This window comes from Dromaius novaehollandiae, chromosome Z, assembly GCF_036370855.1.
Source record: "Dromaius novaehollandiae isolate bDroNov1 chromosome Z, bDroNov1.hap1, whole genome shotgun sequence".
NCBI classification, from domain to species: domain Eukaryota; kingdom Metazoa; phylum Chordata; class Aves; order Casuariiformes; family Dromaiidae; genus Dromaius; species Dromaius novaehollandiae.
Window position 1 is genome coordinate 31547785 of NC_088132.1, and position 17195 is coordinate 31564979.

At 36.5% G+C, this 17195-nt stretch overlaps 1 protein-coding gene across 5 annotated transcripts in view; it reads right to left on the reverse strand.

The window, feature by feature from the left end:
• Nucleotides 1-1078: 1078 nt before the first annotated feature.
• LOC135325137 (dual specificity protein phosphatase CDC14C-like) overlaps nucleotides 1079-17195 on the reverse strand; it is a 46019-nt gene continuing 29902 nt past the window's right edge. The window contains exons 13-15 of one of the 5 annotated variants that reach the window (XM_064502773.1): nucleotides 8491-8607; nucleotides 4859-4924; nucleotides 1079-4608 (exon numbers count right to left, since the gene is read on the reverse strand). In XM_064502773.1, the coding sequence (XP_064358843.1) occupies nucleotides 4569-4608; nucleotides 4859-4924; nucleotides 8491-8607 (223 nt within the window). In that variant the 3' untranslated portion in view covers nucleotides 1079-4568. Of the gene's footprint in view, nucleotides 4609-4858; nucleotides 4925-8490; nucleotides 8608-14864; nucleotides 15011-17195 lie in introns of all 5 variants that reach the window. The other 4 variants (XR_010386326.1, XM_064502775.1, XM_064502776.1 and 1 more) reach the window with 4 other exon arrangements.

Genomic DNA, 17195 nt, shown 5'->3' on the forward strand with positions numbered 1-17195 from the left:
ATGTAGAAACTAATACTAAAGTGGGTAAATGAAGCCAAATCAAAGTTTAATCAAATCAAAGTTTAATCAATTCTGGAAATGACTGCAAACAGCTTATCATTGTAGTGCTATAACATCAATGGTTTTGACCTGGGCCACTGCTCAAGTGTCTTCCTCAGTAGTGGTTTTTAGGTTGTGGGTTTGTTTTGTTCTGGTTTTTTTTTATTTTTTCCCCATGTTGCCAATACTGCTGAAATCCCTAACCACAGGTTAACTATGTTATGCTCTAGATAAGATACGTGCGCTGATATTTTTCTTGACAAAATCTTTCAGCAGGCGATTAGTTTGGCCAGGAAAAGGCGGTTAACACTTTTGTGCAAGTCTGAGAAGGGCTGTCTCACGCCAGGTGAAAGCATAGAGAGATTCTTCACGCATAAACGAACCTCTCACTTCCTGGAGCAAGCGCAGATAAAGTTTGTTTGTGAAACAGGCTCTGCTTGAGAGATGCATATTCTGCTTTTTTTAATATGTGCAAGGTAAGGGTGACTATAAATGGTCAATATATTTTTCTCAAAGTATTAAAAAAAAATTAAGGGCTTAAAATAGACCACCATCATTTCTTCTTATGCAAAAAGAGTGTTCCTAAAAGGAGATTCTCACTTCTGAGAATTTAGTTGCACAGTAAGTATCAGGGTATGGTAGCATTTAACAACTCACTAGTTTCCAAAAATGACTGCTACGGAATTGCAGAGGAAGAAGTGTAAGAACACTGTTGTTCTAGCTTGCCCCATGGTGTGTGAGTCTCTCTTGGTTTATTTTTTTATTTTACTGGTTAATAGTATCCCCATAATTCAAATACAATTACCCCTTTTCCAAAGGCAGTCCCCTGAAGTGTGGAGCCACATGTTACTTATTTTTGAAATTAGAAAAGGTGCATCTGTTAAGGATTTGTGCTTTAATTAAAGGTTCTCAGGCAGGTGAGATTAACTCATAACATATGTGCTCTTAAAAAAATAAAGTGTCATAGAAATTACCTATACAAATATGTCTTCTGTTCTGGGTTTTTTAGAATGCTGGAAATAAAAGTGAGAAAACAAGCTTCTGATTATTATCTTTAATTTTACACAATTCATGTTTACAATTCTTACTATTCAATATTTGGTATAAAACCAGATACAATATGCAGTATTTTCAAATGAGAGACAAATGCATATTGAACTACTTAATATTACAAGATAATATGAAGCTTTATCTTAAAAATACCTTCAGCAAAATAAACTCCCATTCTGTCACTCAATCCAAGTTAAAAAAATATGATTAGAAATATACAATTTAAAAATAATCAGGATGAACAGTACTGATTAGTCAAATTTTAGAACTTGATAGTCTGTACATGAGTTTACACAAGACAAACAGTCTGCAAACCATTAATATAAAAACTGCAGTGCAACAAACCGGTGAATACCACTCTTTTTTCCCATTTAATGCATGAGTCTACAAATCTTAATTTTTGTTTTTAAAACAGCAGCACTTCCTCTATTATCTAACGGGGGCAAAAAGACAGGTCTGGGCTTAACTTTTGTGTAAGTTACTGATGCTGATGGAATTCAGCTATTTGACCCAAGATACTGCAGCATTTGAGTAGAAGATCAAGGGAGAATCTCTCCCCCCTATGAATTTGAATAGAGGAGGAAGAATTAGAAGTTTAACCAAAAGTGTTAAGTGATGACACCAGAAATAACTTACTTTCTTCAGCAACTCCATGCAGTACCTCCAAAACAGCTGCTGCACACACATTCCCTTTGGCACACAGTATTTTACAACTCAAGAAAGACCTAGAAACCAAGGACTTCCTCACCCATGCCCACTCCTTATAATTGTATTTAAGACAGCTTTGGTGCAGTGTAATAAAAATGCAAGACAAAGTATTAAAACTCAAAAGTGCAAATTAAGCAATGCAATTAGATGGGACACAATGAGGTAATGGATTAGTTTTCCATATAAGGCTGTTTGGAGAATTCAAATGTAAAATGCCAGTTGACGTTCCTATGTTTCTGGTAAGACAGACAATGGTGGAAATGGCAGCCTGAAACACATTCATGCCAAACATGCAGTTTTGGTTTAGCTACAGTTGCTATTGTAGTTAGTGTTTCTTATGCATTTTTTTAATGCAAATTTATTTCTGATAAACCTGAAAGTGCTAATGGTTCTGCTGGTTACTTAAAAGGTGCTGTTGGTTTTTCTTTTTTTCCTCCCAATGTTCATTTTTGGGGATAGGTATGTGGAAGGGGTGTGGAGTAACCTGATTATTTGCAGGTAAAAATACAGATTCTCAGAATTAGTTTCAGAACAAGAAAAGCATACTTATTGCAGATTACTATTATTTAACTCTTTTGATCCAAATACGATATTTGTTACTGCTGCATCCAATATTTGCAAATATCACAGTATTATAAATCCCTTGCGCTCAGTTAGCAGAAATTCTACATATCAAAGCAGCAGCAGCAGAGGAAGGGCAAGCCAAAGACTAAATATTACTAAATCTTTCTTGTTTTGACTCTCATCCTCCCACCTTACTGGTTTTATCCTTTCCTTCTGCCTATTAAGACTTGTCAGTAAGTTCACTGACAATTTCCAAGATAAGAATTTTTAACAACAAATACATAGATTTACTTTTACACAACATACCTACTATTGTGGTCACAGAGAGATCAGCTTTTGGGGCAAATGGCTCATTTGAAAAAAAAGAAAAAAAAAGCCAAGAAGCTTTAATCCAATAGCAGGGTGAATTCTGTCCCTTTCTTTTAGGTGCTTCTTGTAAAGATTAAGGGAAAACAAGAAGGATTTTGGTTCCAAGTCTCACTGATTCTTTTGTTCTTTTTGCATCATACAAGCCTTTTGTTTTCTTTGTATTTGTATTTGCAAAGTTGAAGAGAATCCAAATTCAAAGATCCTACCTGTAACCTCACATGTATTCCACACCCTGTCCACCTTCCAACTCATGATGTTCTGCCTAATCAAAGAGATGTATTCAAGCCAGTGTGTGTTTCTCCTATTCGCATTCAAAAACCACCAGCCTGCTACTAGAAATCTTAATTTTTTTAAAAATTAATATATTGGAACTAGTCACTGAATTTGCCCACTCACATTCATAGAAAGAAAATCTCCCCCCTTGCAGAAGTCATTTATATCTAGAGCTATCTTTAAAAACTTAAGATAGTAGTCTATTGCTAAAACATTTCAGATTTCTCCATTTCTACTCCTCCCTAACACAACTGTCACCAAATCATTAGATAAGTATATTCTACTTAAGGCTATGTGGTAACAGATCTAGTCTGAGGGATGTGCAGGTATAAACTTAAAGCTGGCAGACAAGGATTGATCATTGAGGATGAAGCCTGCAGCTTTCACAAGGTGAAAAAGGGTAGGGAAAAATGCTGCCAGTGTTTGAAGATAGTCTTGTAGTGGGAGAAAATTTAAGTCTCAACAGATTCCTCTAAAAACTACGCAGACTTTTTAACAGGGGTAAGCTGTAGTTTTTGAAGCGTTAGTCAGATGTTAAACACTTGTTTTGAAACAGTTTGTTTTAACATGATGGACTATACCTGTCCCTGAGTTCCACTGCCCATTTCAGTGGTTCTGCAATCTTATTTTTTCCTTTTCTGTGTGTTGCACTCACTAGTGTCTCAAAGGAAGCTAATAGGGACATCCAATGATGTTACCAAATGTACCAATAAAACCTGGGGAAAATTTCTTACCTTTTAGGTACAGTATAGAGTTTCAGCAAAAACGCTTGTAAATAGGAAAGGAAATAGTGACATTTCAATATAATAGCACTGCTTTAAATGGTAAACTCTTTTTCCTCCCCTTTACAATCATACCAGATTTAAAGCAATTACAACTAGTTAAAACAGCCATTAGTTTGTGAACAACTGAAAACCTGTTACTATTAAAAACAAGTTAATTGCTTTTAGTTAGGTTTAAAAGAGAAAATACACAATCCTTGAAAATAAAGCACTCTTTGGTGGATGATAATTACTTTATATACTCAACATGACAGCTTCATAAAAAAACTTCATACAAAATAAGAAAGGACAGCCAATTAACATAGGAGAGTACCCACACTATAAGAATAAAGACTTTGCAGTTGAGTTCCACTCTCTATTGGAGACTTCAGCCCAAGCCCAATCTGAATGGACAACACAGATTTAATATTTTAAAAGCTCCCACCCTCTTTTCACTTCTGGTGCTCAGCAACTAAGTGATTGCCATCACAATTTATACACATGCATCATTTGTACTAGCAAGCCCTCTTTATAATAGAGAGCTTAGGTATTTACACCTGAGTCTAAATTTACACAGTCAGATTTTGTTGGTTTTGTTTGAGGAAGTGTTTAGCACATTAGGAAGCTGTCTATTAAGCATGTTGACAGTTCATTTTATTCTACAAATCAGACAAGATTTTCTGTTTAATCTTTGCTGCAAAATGAAGCCAAAACATCTTCTTTTTTGAATTGCATTAAGTCCTTTCTAGTGATATCCCTTTCATTCCTGAATATTCTCTTCAACACTGGTTGCTTATTTGAAATTTAACGCAATACTGTTCTAGTCCTTGGGACGGATTGGCTGCTGAAATGATAAAACATATATTTGAGGAAAAAAAGTTAAATATATTCTCAAAAGCCAGTATTTCAAGCAAACATTTCTGGCAATGTAAAATAAGCCAACAATACTTCAAAGAAAGAAACAGAAAACAAACTTCACTGCATTCAAGAACAAAGCAGTATCAGTTGTAAAGAAAGCACAGATCGGTCTGATTACAGACAATACGAGAAAAGGCTCAGTTTCATTCAGAAAAGCAACAGAGGATTCAAAGTACCATAATTTCATTAAGCGCATTTGCTGTAAAGCATTCCTTTTCCTTCTCTCCCTCTGAGGTATCAGACTGTAGGAAAAGTAGAAAGAATAGTAAAGAAATATTAATTTTTTTAAAGCTGGATTTAGATTACACATAGACAAAGCTCTGAAATGCTGCAGGCTATTTTCAGTTAAACAACGGAGCAGAAGGCTTCTTTACAATTCCCAGCAATGCAAAAGCATATTAGATTATCAAGGCGTATTCCTCCTTGTTAGTTTTTGTGATATACCTCTCTGGCTAAAAGAAGTAAAGGAATCTACACAATACAGTTTTTCATACATTTTCCTTCCTTCTCCCAGAGTAACAAACGATTCTTCTTTTTCTGTAAAACTCTAATCTTCAGTCCACTGAGTGCCACTACCTACCAAAATCCCGTCACCAAAGTCCCATTTCTAATCAATTACTCGTTATAGACACAATCCTAATTCTGTAGTGTGCAATAACAAAGGAAAGACAGTTTCATTTGTGTCGTACTGTGATTCAGCTGGTTTGGAGATTTATTGGGTATCTATGGAAAGGGAACACCCTGTTGTCTGAGACACACAGGTTTCCTTTCCCAGCACAGATGTGGGTTTGCTAGGTATCTCTACTCATCCAGCTGTAAAAGGAGGATGCCATGCTAATCTTCCAAGTGTTTTGGGATCGAACTGGACGATGCTTGTTTATGCTAAGGGTTAAGACTTTGGGCTTCTACTTCCATCCTACTCACTTTCCAGTTGAGATAGCACATTGTTCTACCTACTACAAGTGCTTAAATAGCAAGAACATGAAGAGAAAAAAAAGGAGAGGAAAAGTAATGCATTTGTTCTTAGAGTGATCCAGTGCACGTATATTGTTAAAATACAAACTGACTTCTCAGTAAGTAGCATATTTACAAGGCACACAGCTGGAGAAACAAGACTTAGAGAAAGGGCATCCACAGAAAAAAGACTGTGGAGAATGCTCTAGTAATGTGACCTTCTGCCGTTCAATGATTGTGCTGTTTCAGTCACAAGACATTATGTATTAATTATGTCCACCGGTGCTATCTTTCTTAGATAGCAGCTGACATCTAGATATGTTCTGTAAAGGAAATGCACTGAACATTATAAATGGGATTGAAACTCCCTAAAATTCCTTTGCAAAACCAGAAGAGAGTATTTTAGCTGTAAATGGCTGTTCTGGCTGAAGATAAGAATCGTTCTGGATACACTCTGTCTGGAGGATGAAATGGCAGATGAACTCTGGATGATCTTGCGCTAGGAAGGATCACAAATGTGATTCAGCTATGGTAAGACATGACTAAAATGAGCTACAGCATCAAATTAGATTCATATAAAAATACTGAAAGATGATTCCACTAGAACCCATCAGAAAGAAAATAAAAGAACGAAGGTAGATGGTAACACCAGAGGTTTGGAGAAGGTAATAGGGTCCTGAGGAAAGAGAGATGTTGGGTTAGGGCAAGACTTCAACTTTCTAAGAATACATACAGTTATTCTCTTCTACCTTGCACTACATTTGAATGGGAATAAATCAGTTTGAGCACTACAGGATTACACAAACAATACACTTCAGGAAATCTGAATAAACCTCAGATAAAAAGAGAAAAAGCTAGGCTTAAAAAATGGAGTGAGGGTTTTGTCAAATGCTACAGGGAAAATAAAAGAACACCAATAGGACAACAGGAAGGCAATGCATTAAGTCCATGAAACTGTACAATCGTACTCAAATACTATTTAGAAGGACCTGCAACCAATTAGCCCTCTCAGATGAGAGGAAATTAAGAACTCCAGAACCATGACATAACTATTTAAGACAACCTTGATGACAGGATCCAAGCATAAATTGACTGAAATTGTTTTATCTCAGAAGCTGGAAAAAGAAACAGTATATGGAATGAAATGTGGGGTAGAAGTTTTAGAAAACACATTAAAATATCACATACTTTATAAAGTATTTGAAATTTTCCACAAAATAATTACAGGGATGTTGTTTCCTCCTAAGAATAGGTATTCTCATCTCTCACAACACAAACATCTACTCCAAAGTGCATTTTCCAGGAACTGACCATGTCTGTTCAATGACACATACACATGTATACAGCTACCAAGAGTTGCAAGGACCTTAAAACTGGGAGAGGCATGAAGAAAAAGAAGAGCAGCCAGAATCACAGCAGTCAGTCTGGACCAAAACTGACGTGGTAAAAACAGTGCAAAAAGATGACAGATCAGGAAAACGCTCATAAATACTTGAGGTTCTAGTAAAACATGTATTTCAGGAAAAAGAGGTGTGGTTTTGTGGGTTTTTTTTGTTTGTTTTTGTGTGTGTGTGGTTGTTTTTTTTTTACACAAATTGTTATATGAATCAAAAGATAATTTATATAGCTGCTGTTAAGAAGTCTTTGACTAGCATATCCCTACAGGCTGCTATTAAATACAGTGTTTCCACTGCCCAATAGAGAGGACTTCTTGTAACTCCTGTTATCTTCAAAAGAGGATGAAGACAGAGGGAAAAAAAAGCTCTGTGGGGGAAGAAAAAAAAAAAAAAAGCTTATTTGCCACCTTTTAGTCTTCTCAGCAAAAAGAAGTTTCTCTTCAGTACCTGATAGACCTGTTTGAAAGTTCTTCACTATAAGCACAAAAAAAATTCTTGTCATTTGTAACTGGAAACTGCTCAGAAATTGTGTTATGCCATTTCATTTAAAATAGGCCTTAAATCTGCTTATCTGGCATTTGCCAGTTTAGCATAACTTTTCTGTAGTGTACTGATGTCTGCACACATGAAAGCAAGACAACACCAGGAAGGAAATAGTGGTGTTTATATTCTCCTAATCTAGGACTGCAAGCAAAGATTAAAGCTAGACCCTCAGGCTCTTCTTTGGTAATGCCTGGGAGATCTGACCTACAGCGTAAGACAGCTTTAGAGACACGTGTGTGTGCGCACGCGCGCACACACCCACACCCACACCCCCACACCCACCAGCATCTGCAGAAGCAATACGCTTGCAGCGTGGCTACATGCTTCCTGGCCAAAACGCGCTTTCAGTCGTGCACAAATCCATCCAAGTTATACATTTCCTTAAGCTTTACGGCACCGGTTTAGTTCAGATTTCTAGCTGCTCTTCATTCTCAATCTCATACCAATATATACATCCACATCTTTTACACTTCACCTTTCCAGTATCCACAGCCAGATTGTTCTTTTGCCTGCATTTCAGTTGTCCATCTAATTCCTCTTGGTTTTGACTTGAAGTACTAATACTTTGCTCAATGCTGTGAACCACTTTTCGTCCTCTTATTCCAGGCAGGGATTTGGTAAAGTATAGCTTTGCGTTATTTGAATCCCTCACCCTCCAGTCATTCTTACTCACATTAGAAATCACAATATAAAATCCTGAAAGCTGAAAGACTCGGCAACATAAACAAATGACATGAGATTTAAAGCTCCAGATAGTCTTAGTACATGACATAAAACAGATAAGTGTTACTCGCTTCTCCTTACTAGGAGAAGGTGTTGAACTGGGGCAAAAGCCCCTAGCAGTAATGGATACACCCACTCAAAGTATTTATCTAGAAAATGGTGTCTGGATCTTTAAAGAGGGTAACTCTCACCTTTTTAAACTGTTTTTTCTTGCAGCAGACCTGGTAGTTCTTTTAGTAATGTCTGTACAGTCAGAAATGCTAGGTTCAGAGGTTTTAGTTTTCTGAACACTGGACTGTAGAATTACTCTGAAAAGAGTAGGAAAAAAGAAAGATTATATAACCTGAAAGTTTCTAGAAAAACAGTGAAAAGAGGATATCACAGTTGTAGCAGAGCTAACAAATATCACATGGCTTTCCACTAATCATTCCAAAAAGCAAACAGTTCTGCCTGAAGCATGTGGCCTTCTCTTTATAATACCCTTGTAGGAATGAAGTTAATGCAAGTTGTTTTATTAATTTTTTTTTCTCTTTCAAAAAACAGATTAAATAATAGTTTGGGATTTTCTTCTAGGTTTCTGGAAGACAAAAAACCCTATAAAACATATTTTAAGTATATTGCAACAAAAGGAAAAAAAAAGAGCAAATCTGAAGGATGCAACAAAAACAAATGTTATTTTCCAGACTGACCTAAAAAGGAATTTAAAAAACAAAATATAGAAAAAGTAATTCAGTTCCTGAGGACCAGAGTCTAAATGTCCCATCATCAACCATGAAAAATTCCCTTGAAATACAGTAAGCTGGGAAAAACATGGAATGCACCAGCATTTTGCTCCAACAGAGAATGATCACGCCACACTTAAAACCCAGCTTCACACCGGCTGTGCTCAACAGCTTCCCTACAGCGATGTACTGACTACTCCCTAAACAGGCGGACAAACAGATCCTAGTGTCAGCATGACTAACGAAAGAACTAGAGATTGTGAAATGCAAATAAATCAATATTTTTAGCCACTAGCCAACTGATTTGTATGGAGACAACATCTTTTGTATTCCTATATACTTGCAGTAAAATTATCGTACTAAGGAGATAAAACTGACAACAGGTCAATGGTATTCACAGATATCTATTTACTGCAACATCGTATAGGTCTATTTTCTTAGTCATTCTATCTGTGTAAGCTTCCAGCTATAAAAATATGCATCATTTAAGACATTCATGTAATTTAAAAATTTGTTCTTTTCTCTCATGCAGAGTTATTAGCACTCTAATTTTCATCAGCTTCACTGAGTCCATCTGTGTCAGCAGACTGTATTAGATTGAAAATCAAAGCCTTCATTAAGTTATATAAACTGTAGTTTGGTGGCTTAATACTCTGAAAAACACTGTTTTCAAAGACTCCTAGATATGAATATAAAATACGGAATTTCAGAGCAAGGAAGTGGACTGGCACACAAGGAGGGAAAAAAAAAGTCAGTATTTTCAAAACAGATTCTCCTTTCAAAAGGCAATTACTGAAAGCAGAAATTAAAAAAAAAGCCTTAACCTATTGTTGTTTTAGATAGGTCTGATACGAGAACTAGTGACAGAAAGAATCTGCAAACGTGCCTGACGTAACACAACTGAATTTTAAATCCATTCTGTACTCCATTCTGCAGCAGTAAAGCTGATCAGTAACCTTGCTTACCCCCTACTCCTAGACTGTTCGGGAAACAGGTGACTATAGAACCACAAAGCTGAAGTATTTTAAACTTCTATTTGAACAAATCTCTTTTAATATTTCAGACTTGCAAAATCTTGTAACTTAATCTGTAAGAAGTCCAAACCAAACAATCTTCTCTTCCTCCAAGATAATATAAGACCGCTGTTGCAAGGACTACTATAAGGCAAGGCGAGTGTTACTGTAAACACAACATAGACAAAATTGGAGGAACATAAATGTATTTAACTTAATCAGCTATTTGTGAAGCTGAAAACCAAATAACAGATACCTTCAAAATTATAGAATAATTCAGTAGACAACACAGGTTCTTCTAACAAAAATCTATGGTAACCAGTAAAATGGTTCAAAACGTTAAAGTTCACTTTATAACTTCTACTGCTGTTACGAAGCAATTCTAACAAGTTTTAATGTTAACAATTCTCTTTTCACTGCCATGATCGTCATACAACATGAACAGATTCTGGGCTCTTGCGCTTTGAACTAAGCTTTGGAAATAATACCAACAGCAAAAGAGCCTGGTGTTGTATCTTTTTTATCTGTGCCACCAGCAACTTCGAGGACTGAATGAATGTACGGATCCAAAGCCTGCTAATCCTGTCACGTTTAATCATTGAAATATGAGTATGCCCAAATCATGTCACATGCTGGTTTATTAGTGCTTGTGGAAACAGAAACATGGAAGAAATATGTTTTCTCCTTAAATTTAACACTGAATATGTGCTAAGAGGCACAAGCAATCTCTTTCCTTGGGACTCTCATTCCTCTAATACTGCTTCACTACAGAAAAAGCTGTAGAATTTTTGCAATATCTCAGTCAATAAGGCAAGGTACAGGAAATTAACTTGGTCACACTTTACAATCCTATTCTACACTCACTACATGGAGAAATATACAGAAATTCAGTTATGTATTCAGTCTGGAAAGCAGCAGCATTTTCAAATGTAGCAAACACCAGATCCAAATCAAAATAATTTGTCTTCATAAAGTCTTGGTTCTTGGCTTTTATACTTTTCAAGGTTACATGTTTGAAAAAATAATCTAATAAAATTTATTTAGAAAAATAAATGTATATATAAATTACATACTCAATTTATATATATATGCATATGCATATATATAAAACAAAGCAAATATTATTGGAGCCTGATCCAATCGTTTCTCTTAAAAGTATGCATTCTTCCCAGATACTAGAAGTTCAGAAAGGATGTCAGTTCACAGGGCTTAATCCCCCACAGCCATCTAATATGAGCTAAAATACCACAGAGTGTTATGATATTCTCTTGCAAAAACACTTGAATATTCATCTTATCAACATAACACAGAGATTCAAGCAAAGGTCCTTACTTCCCACAGAATTTTATTTTGTGTTCAGAGCAAATGCAGAAATTAAAAAAATTTCTAAATGGGAAGGTGACTAAGAAGAACTGTCACCGTATACAATTCCACTGTTCCAGCCATGACATCCTCCTCTTAACGCTCCTGTATTTACCAGAGGGCAGGGAGAGAAGGAGCTGCTTTACAGGTCAGCTAAGAGCCAGCTTGGAGCATAGTAGAACCTTTAGTGTCACTTGCTCTTTAGTTGCTATGGCATTTTCACTTGTAAGCGATATAAAACATCACACAGCTACTCCAAGAGTAAAGACTAACTGAAATCCCTGTTAACAAAACATGACCACTTTGCTGAATGCTCAAATAGGGTTGTTTAAATCGGACTAAAATTCCAGACTTGCAAGGCTTGTAGCACCTCAGGGAAGACAGACAAGTTCTCATTTATACCAGTGTCTGATGCAGCATTGCAACTAAACACCCAGAGCTGTCCTCTGGCCTAACAACTGTTAGCTTAGGAGCAGCTACAGTGCCATTAAGGCCTTTAGAGAATGTTTTTCCAGGCATTTATAAGGTAAATTAAGTGAAGAAACCAGGTTTAATATATGGGATTTTTATCTAACACACAATGAGACTAGTAGCCTCACTTTATAGCAGCGGCTAGGTTTTGTGGTGAACATGAGATGAGGCCACAGTAGAGGAAATTCTCCTAAAAGCTTATCACCCGCAAAATCCCCCACTATATAAGACAAGGATGAGATCCTTAGGACACCTACCTTACTGCTTTGAAATTGTGCAAGTAAAATGACATGTCATGTTGTACAACTGAACAACCAGAAATGTCAGTAGAAAGAAAACCTTTCTGTATATTGAATATCCTATCTTAATGAGATATGATTAAAACAAACAACCCCCCCCAAAAAAACGCAGAAAGTCTCCTGAATGCATGCTACAAGATATTATAATATGTATACTGCTAAAATAGGTAATCCATGCATCCCAAGAATTTTTCATTTCCAGTTAATCTGTAGTGGGAGCATCTCTTCGTAGTTCTGAACCTAACACATTCCCCAGACACCGTACTGATTCACACACTGCTTTCTTATTCAGTCTAATATACTGGCCTTCAAACAAATCAAAACCTGCTTATGTGGAACAGCGTTCAGGTCAGAGGAACTATCTTCTAAATAGCTTCACAACTTTGTTTCATCAGTTAACTCGGGGAGGGGTGGGAGTGAATAAGAGGGACATGACACAAAAATCCTAACACCACAACCCAAGACAAGAACCACAAACCCCCTAAAACCTGGAAAGCCAACAGGATAATATGCTCTGGAGAGAAATAAATGCGTATCAAAAGTTTTTTAAAAAGTCAGTTGATTGCAGTGTCATTGGGAGGGGTGAGGGGAAGAGAGGTTACACAAGACCATATCTTCTCTCATCTCCTGATGGAAGTTTTATTCTTACCAAGGTTATCTGTTATATGAGGGCTGTCACATGCAATATTGTTTTCTCCCTAGTCACCTCATGATTTTTAGGAAAACAGGCCACCCTCCTCCGAAATGCTTGGACACCTGCCGCTGTTCAAGTCACCCAAAAACCAACAAATGACTGATATTTTTTCGCCTACAGGGCTTCAGTCTACAGCACTACCTGGCTGCCCAAGAGATCCTGACTGATAATTTGGTCTCTTCAAATATGCAAGAGACACTAGCCGTACAGTACGGAACACATTAATTTAGCTTTTTTGTTGTTTTTTTTTGTTTGTTTTCTCTTCCCTTCCCATCAAACACCATATGATAATCAGTCCTGGATATGAGGTGGCAGCACCAGTATCCCAATTGCTTGTATAATGACGAATTTACCAACATCAAAGTCTTTTTTTCCTTCCTTCTAGCAAGGGAGTTTTTAGATAGAACACAGACATGTTAAAAGGAAGGAAGACAGTTGAGTGAAGTTCACCTTACAATTCAGGAAAACAAAAGGAAAGATTGTTTCATTTTTTGAACAGTGTTTTAAGTTTTGCTCTTTAGTCTGTGTTTAGAAATCTGACATTTGAATTCTATAAAATATTGAGACGAAAGCTACTGCTAAATTCAGTGTGAAACTTGGGAAACAAGCCTCTTGTCTAAATACGTTCTTTGACAAAGTAGGTACCTATGAGAAAAAGAACCCAACTGATCTTTAAGTCTTTCTTTTTTCCTCAAAAACAAAAAAACCCAAACAAACAAACAAAAAACAAAAAAGAACCAGATGATCTCAGCTAAAGTTAACAGGATAACTAAATTGCCCCCAAGTTCCCCAATTCTCATTTTTGGTTATTGCATCATTTACTTTAGAGGAAGAGTTCTTTGCTTTTTAGAGGTGTGGGCAATAAAAAGTTGCAAGGCCGAAGAGAAGGATAGGAATTCTTAACTCTAAAGTTCTGGCAGGGAGAAGGCCTTTTCTTACTTATCACTCTGATGTAAAACACTTTCTGACCAATTTCTTTTTCCCTCTGAGAGCACTGACATTTCAAGCATGCTCCCATAGTAACCATTTTGCTTGTTGGCAATCTGGAAGAAAGGAAAAACAAAACAAACTCCTCCCCCCCCCATAGAGGTAGGGCAGCAAAGAGAAAGAGAAAGGAGAGTTTGGTTTGCCAGGCAGTTTTGTGTACTGCTGAAGTTTTATTTGGCCAAAAGATGAAAGTCACCATTTGATGGAAAAACCCACCTCTTCAGCGGAGGCTAGGCACAGCAATCTGTGCAGCCACTCTGACAAAAGCGAGGGGGAAGAAAAAGTGAAAATGGTAGTAATATGTTTGTAATGATTTAATCAGCTCCTGAATCTAAGTAACAGAAAGAAGGGATTAAACTAGTCTCATAAAGCCCTATGAAAAACAATTAAGAACAAAAGAAGATGAAGCCAGATTGCCTAGGTGAAGAAGTGTTATGTGTGCCTTGACCAACCTGCATTGTCTTCCATTATGTTAGAGAAAAAAAAACCCAAAACAAAAACACATTTGTCCTGTTTTACTGCCTCTTACAGCACAGTAATATAATATCCTAGCAAAAACCGAAGACCTACTGACATTTCTGAGTTCTAATTCGCGGTTTATCGCAAGGGTAAAACCATCCTTTGGGAAACTAAGCACCTTTGCAAGTTAATGAATTTCGAAGCAAGACTGGATTTAACTTCTTCATTTGCAATATGCAAAGGATGAGATCAATTTTAAAACACTATTCTTTCCTTTTTACAAATATAGCTTTGATTATTTGCAAGAGCATACAGAAATGAAAGGCTTCAAATTTATGAAGTATCCTAATTACAAATGCTCTGCACGTTTTGTATTGCAAGCCAGCCATAAAAATCACTGTTATTCCAAATCATATATACAAAAAGACAAAAGTGCGAGAGAGCGAAATTTACTCTTGCAACAAAGCCAGTAAGAAACATGATATGAGAGCATGCATTTATGAGACATACTAGACAGAAAGCGTGAGCTATTGTAGAGAAATGGAATGGGACACTTACACAGTGGCTCTCTCTCAGGGGGTCCTGATGGTTACTATGTTCTTAAACCATCTAGACAGAATAGCAGGCTGGGAAGAAGGGAGCCACATACAATCCACCAGATGACAATGCTACACAGTGTAGACACCAGCATAGCTAGGAGCCATCTAAAAAAGGGGTTGGAGGGGGAGGAAAAGATGAACAAAAATTCAAAAGCAAAAGCTATTGGTGCATTTTAGCTTGTTTTAAGTTTCTTAAAAGCATATTGCTCTATAATCTTTGCCAAGCATTTTCTCATTTCCTGTGGCTGTATCAGCTCCATGCAACCATGACTTGTCAAATAGACTATCTGTGTGTTACTGGAATCAACATAAAGCAACTTTTCTGACATCCTCACTGAAGTCTTCTATTCCAAAGCAAGTCTACACCACTCCTTCACAAATAAATGCACTCTACAGCAGTGTATCTCTGACCACTTGTTGCCATCTCTTATTTAAGAACGCAGTTCGATCAGCTTGTTCGTAGATTCTACTTCACTATCTTGTGTTTTAATACTAAAACATTAAATCAGAGCCAGACTGGTTTTTCTAGGAACAAAAAACCAAACAATTAATGCAAAACATCCAGATGGCGAGGATATATCACCTTCCTGTATTCAAAATAGCAAAAAATAATTCAGTAATCCCTTTGCCAAAGGTGCAGCTTGCTTATTAGAACATATATATAGAAAGCATCCATTCATCAAGACAGAGAATTTATACAGCCAACTTCAGCCAATATTAACAAATGTTTAATACAAATCCCTTGTGACTTAAACGGAGTAATGCCTCTAGCTCTCACCAGCTTCTCGTGTTCTTATTTTACTTGTTTTTTCTCTGAAATAAATCTACATAGAGGATTTAGAAGTCTGTTTCTGATTCTCTAGATAAAATTAATTTTCACGGCATGAATAATTTTATTTATTTATTTATTTATTTATTTATTAAGAGTCTGAACTAAAAGGAAAAGAGACTGACAGCTATTCAGGTAGGGAAGATTCCTAACTCAAGTAAGGCAGCTAAATATATCTCGTGGCATTTTGTTTTAGGAATAATAATTCAGAGAGTGTAAAAAGTTATACATTTTTCACCACATTATTTCAGCACAAGCTGCAAACTACACAAATATTTTGGGAGAAGAAGAGGAGGCCAGTTCAAACTCCTGTGAAAATGCAATTCAGAGAATTTTTCTTCTAGCCACAATGCACACTATGGAAGACTATTATAAGCTGTAGTTGATTTATTTTAATTCTACAGAAATACAAACTAGCTAGTTGCTTTAATTAAAGCAGTGACGCAGAATGCTTCATGAATTTTAACAGTTGCTAGACTTTCTGCATATTAGCACAACGGCTATGAATAGACTGTATCTTACAGTCAGTATTTTTCTATGGAACATACAGTAAATGAGATCTTTCACAAACTGCATTAAGTGACTTAAAGTACACGTATACTTAAAGTACACGTATGAGAAAGAATTACAAAGTAGAAACTAAGGCTATGTGCAAGTTGGCTGCTTTTTACTGTACCGTTTGAAGGAAACTGAGGTGGTGTATTTTATTTATTTTGGTTCAGTATGGGCTTTGGTCCGAATACGTTCTTTATTATACAACTGCCTGTGTAAATGATGAGCATGAACAAAAAAGACTTCTTAAAACAAATGCAGAATTCCTATGTCTTTAGAAACCTTCACACATTGCTGCATATCCCTGCACTTTCAGTGTATATTTACTACACACCTCTTGCTTTTCTAAAAGTCGGGCAATGCCGTATGTCTTCTGTAGAACCTGTCTTTTGTTGCTGGTGGTAGTGGGGTTTCTTTTCCCCTGTTGTAAGCATAGCTACTGCAATGTAATATTCAGTAAAAGAAAGGTTTGGTCTAAAAATAAAATAAAACAAAAAAGGCCAAAAGCTAGCTATGAACTTTGGAACGTCATCCACTATAGAAAGACAGCTTAATAAAACCGAAGTTGTCTTTGGTCTGTGATTCTGGAGTTGTATTACTTGCTAAAATCTGACAGCAGGAGTCATTCATTTCCCAGCAATCAAAAGAAATCTCAGATATATCTTGCAACTCTCATATTCTCTTGTAGTGCAAGTAAGGCCAGCCGGAAGATTATTCTGCCTGCAGTTGCCACAAGCTACAACAGATGTAAAGGCGACTATGAACTTTCTTTTACAGGTGGTGTTGCATTACTTACCCAACAAATAAAGAGACCAGCATACCAGGCTCCCTGATAGAACTGCACTCCTTTCAAATTTATGTAGTGAAATACTGCTACTCCCTGCCTTGCAAATCTACCAGTCATTCTCC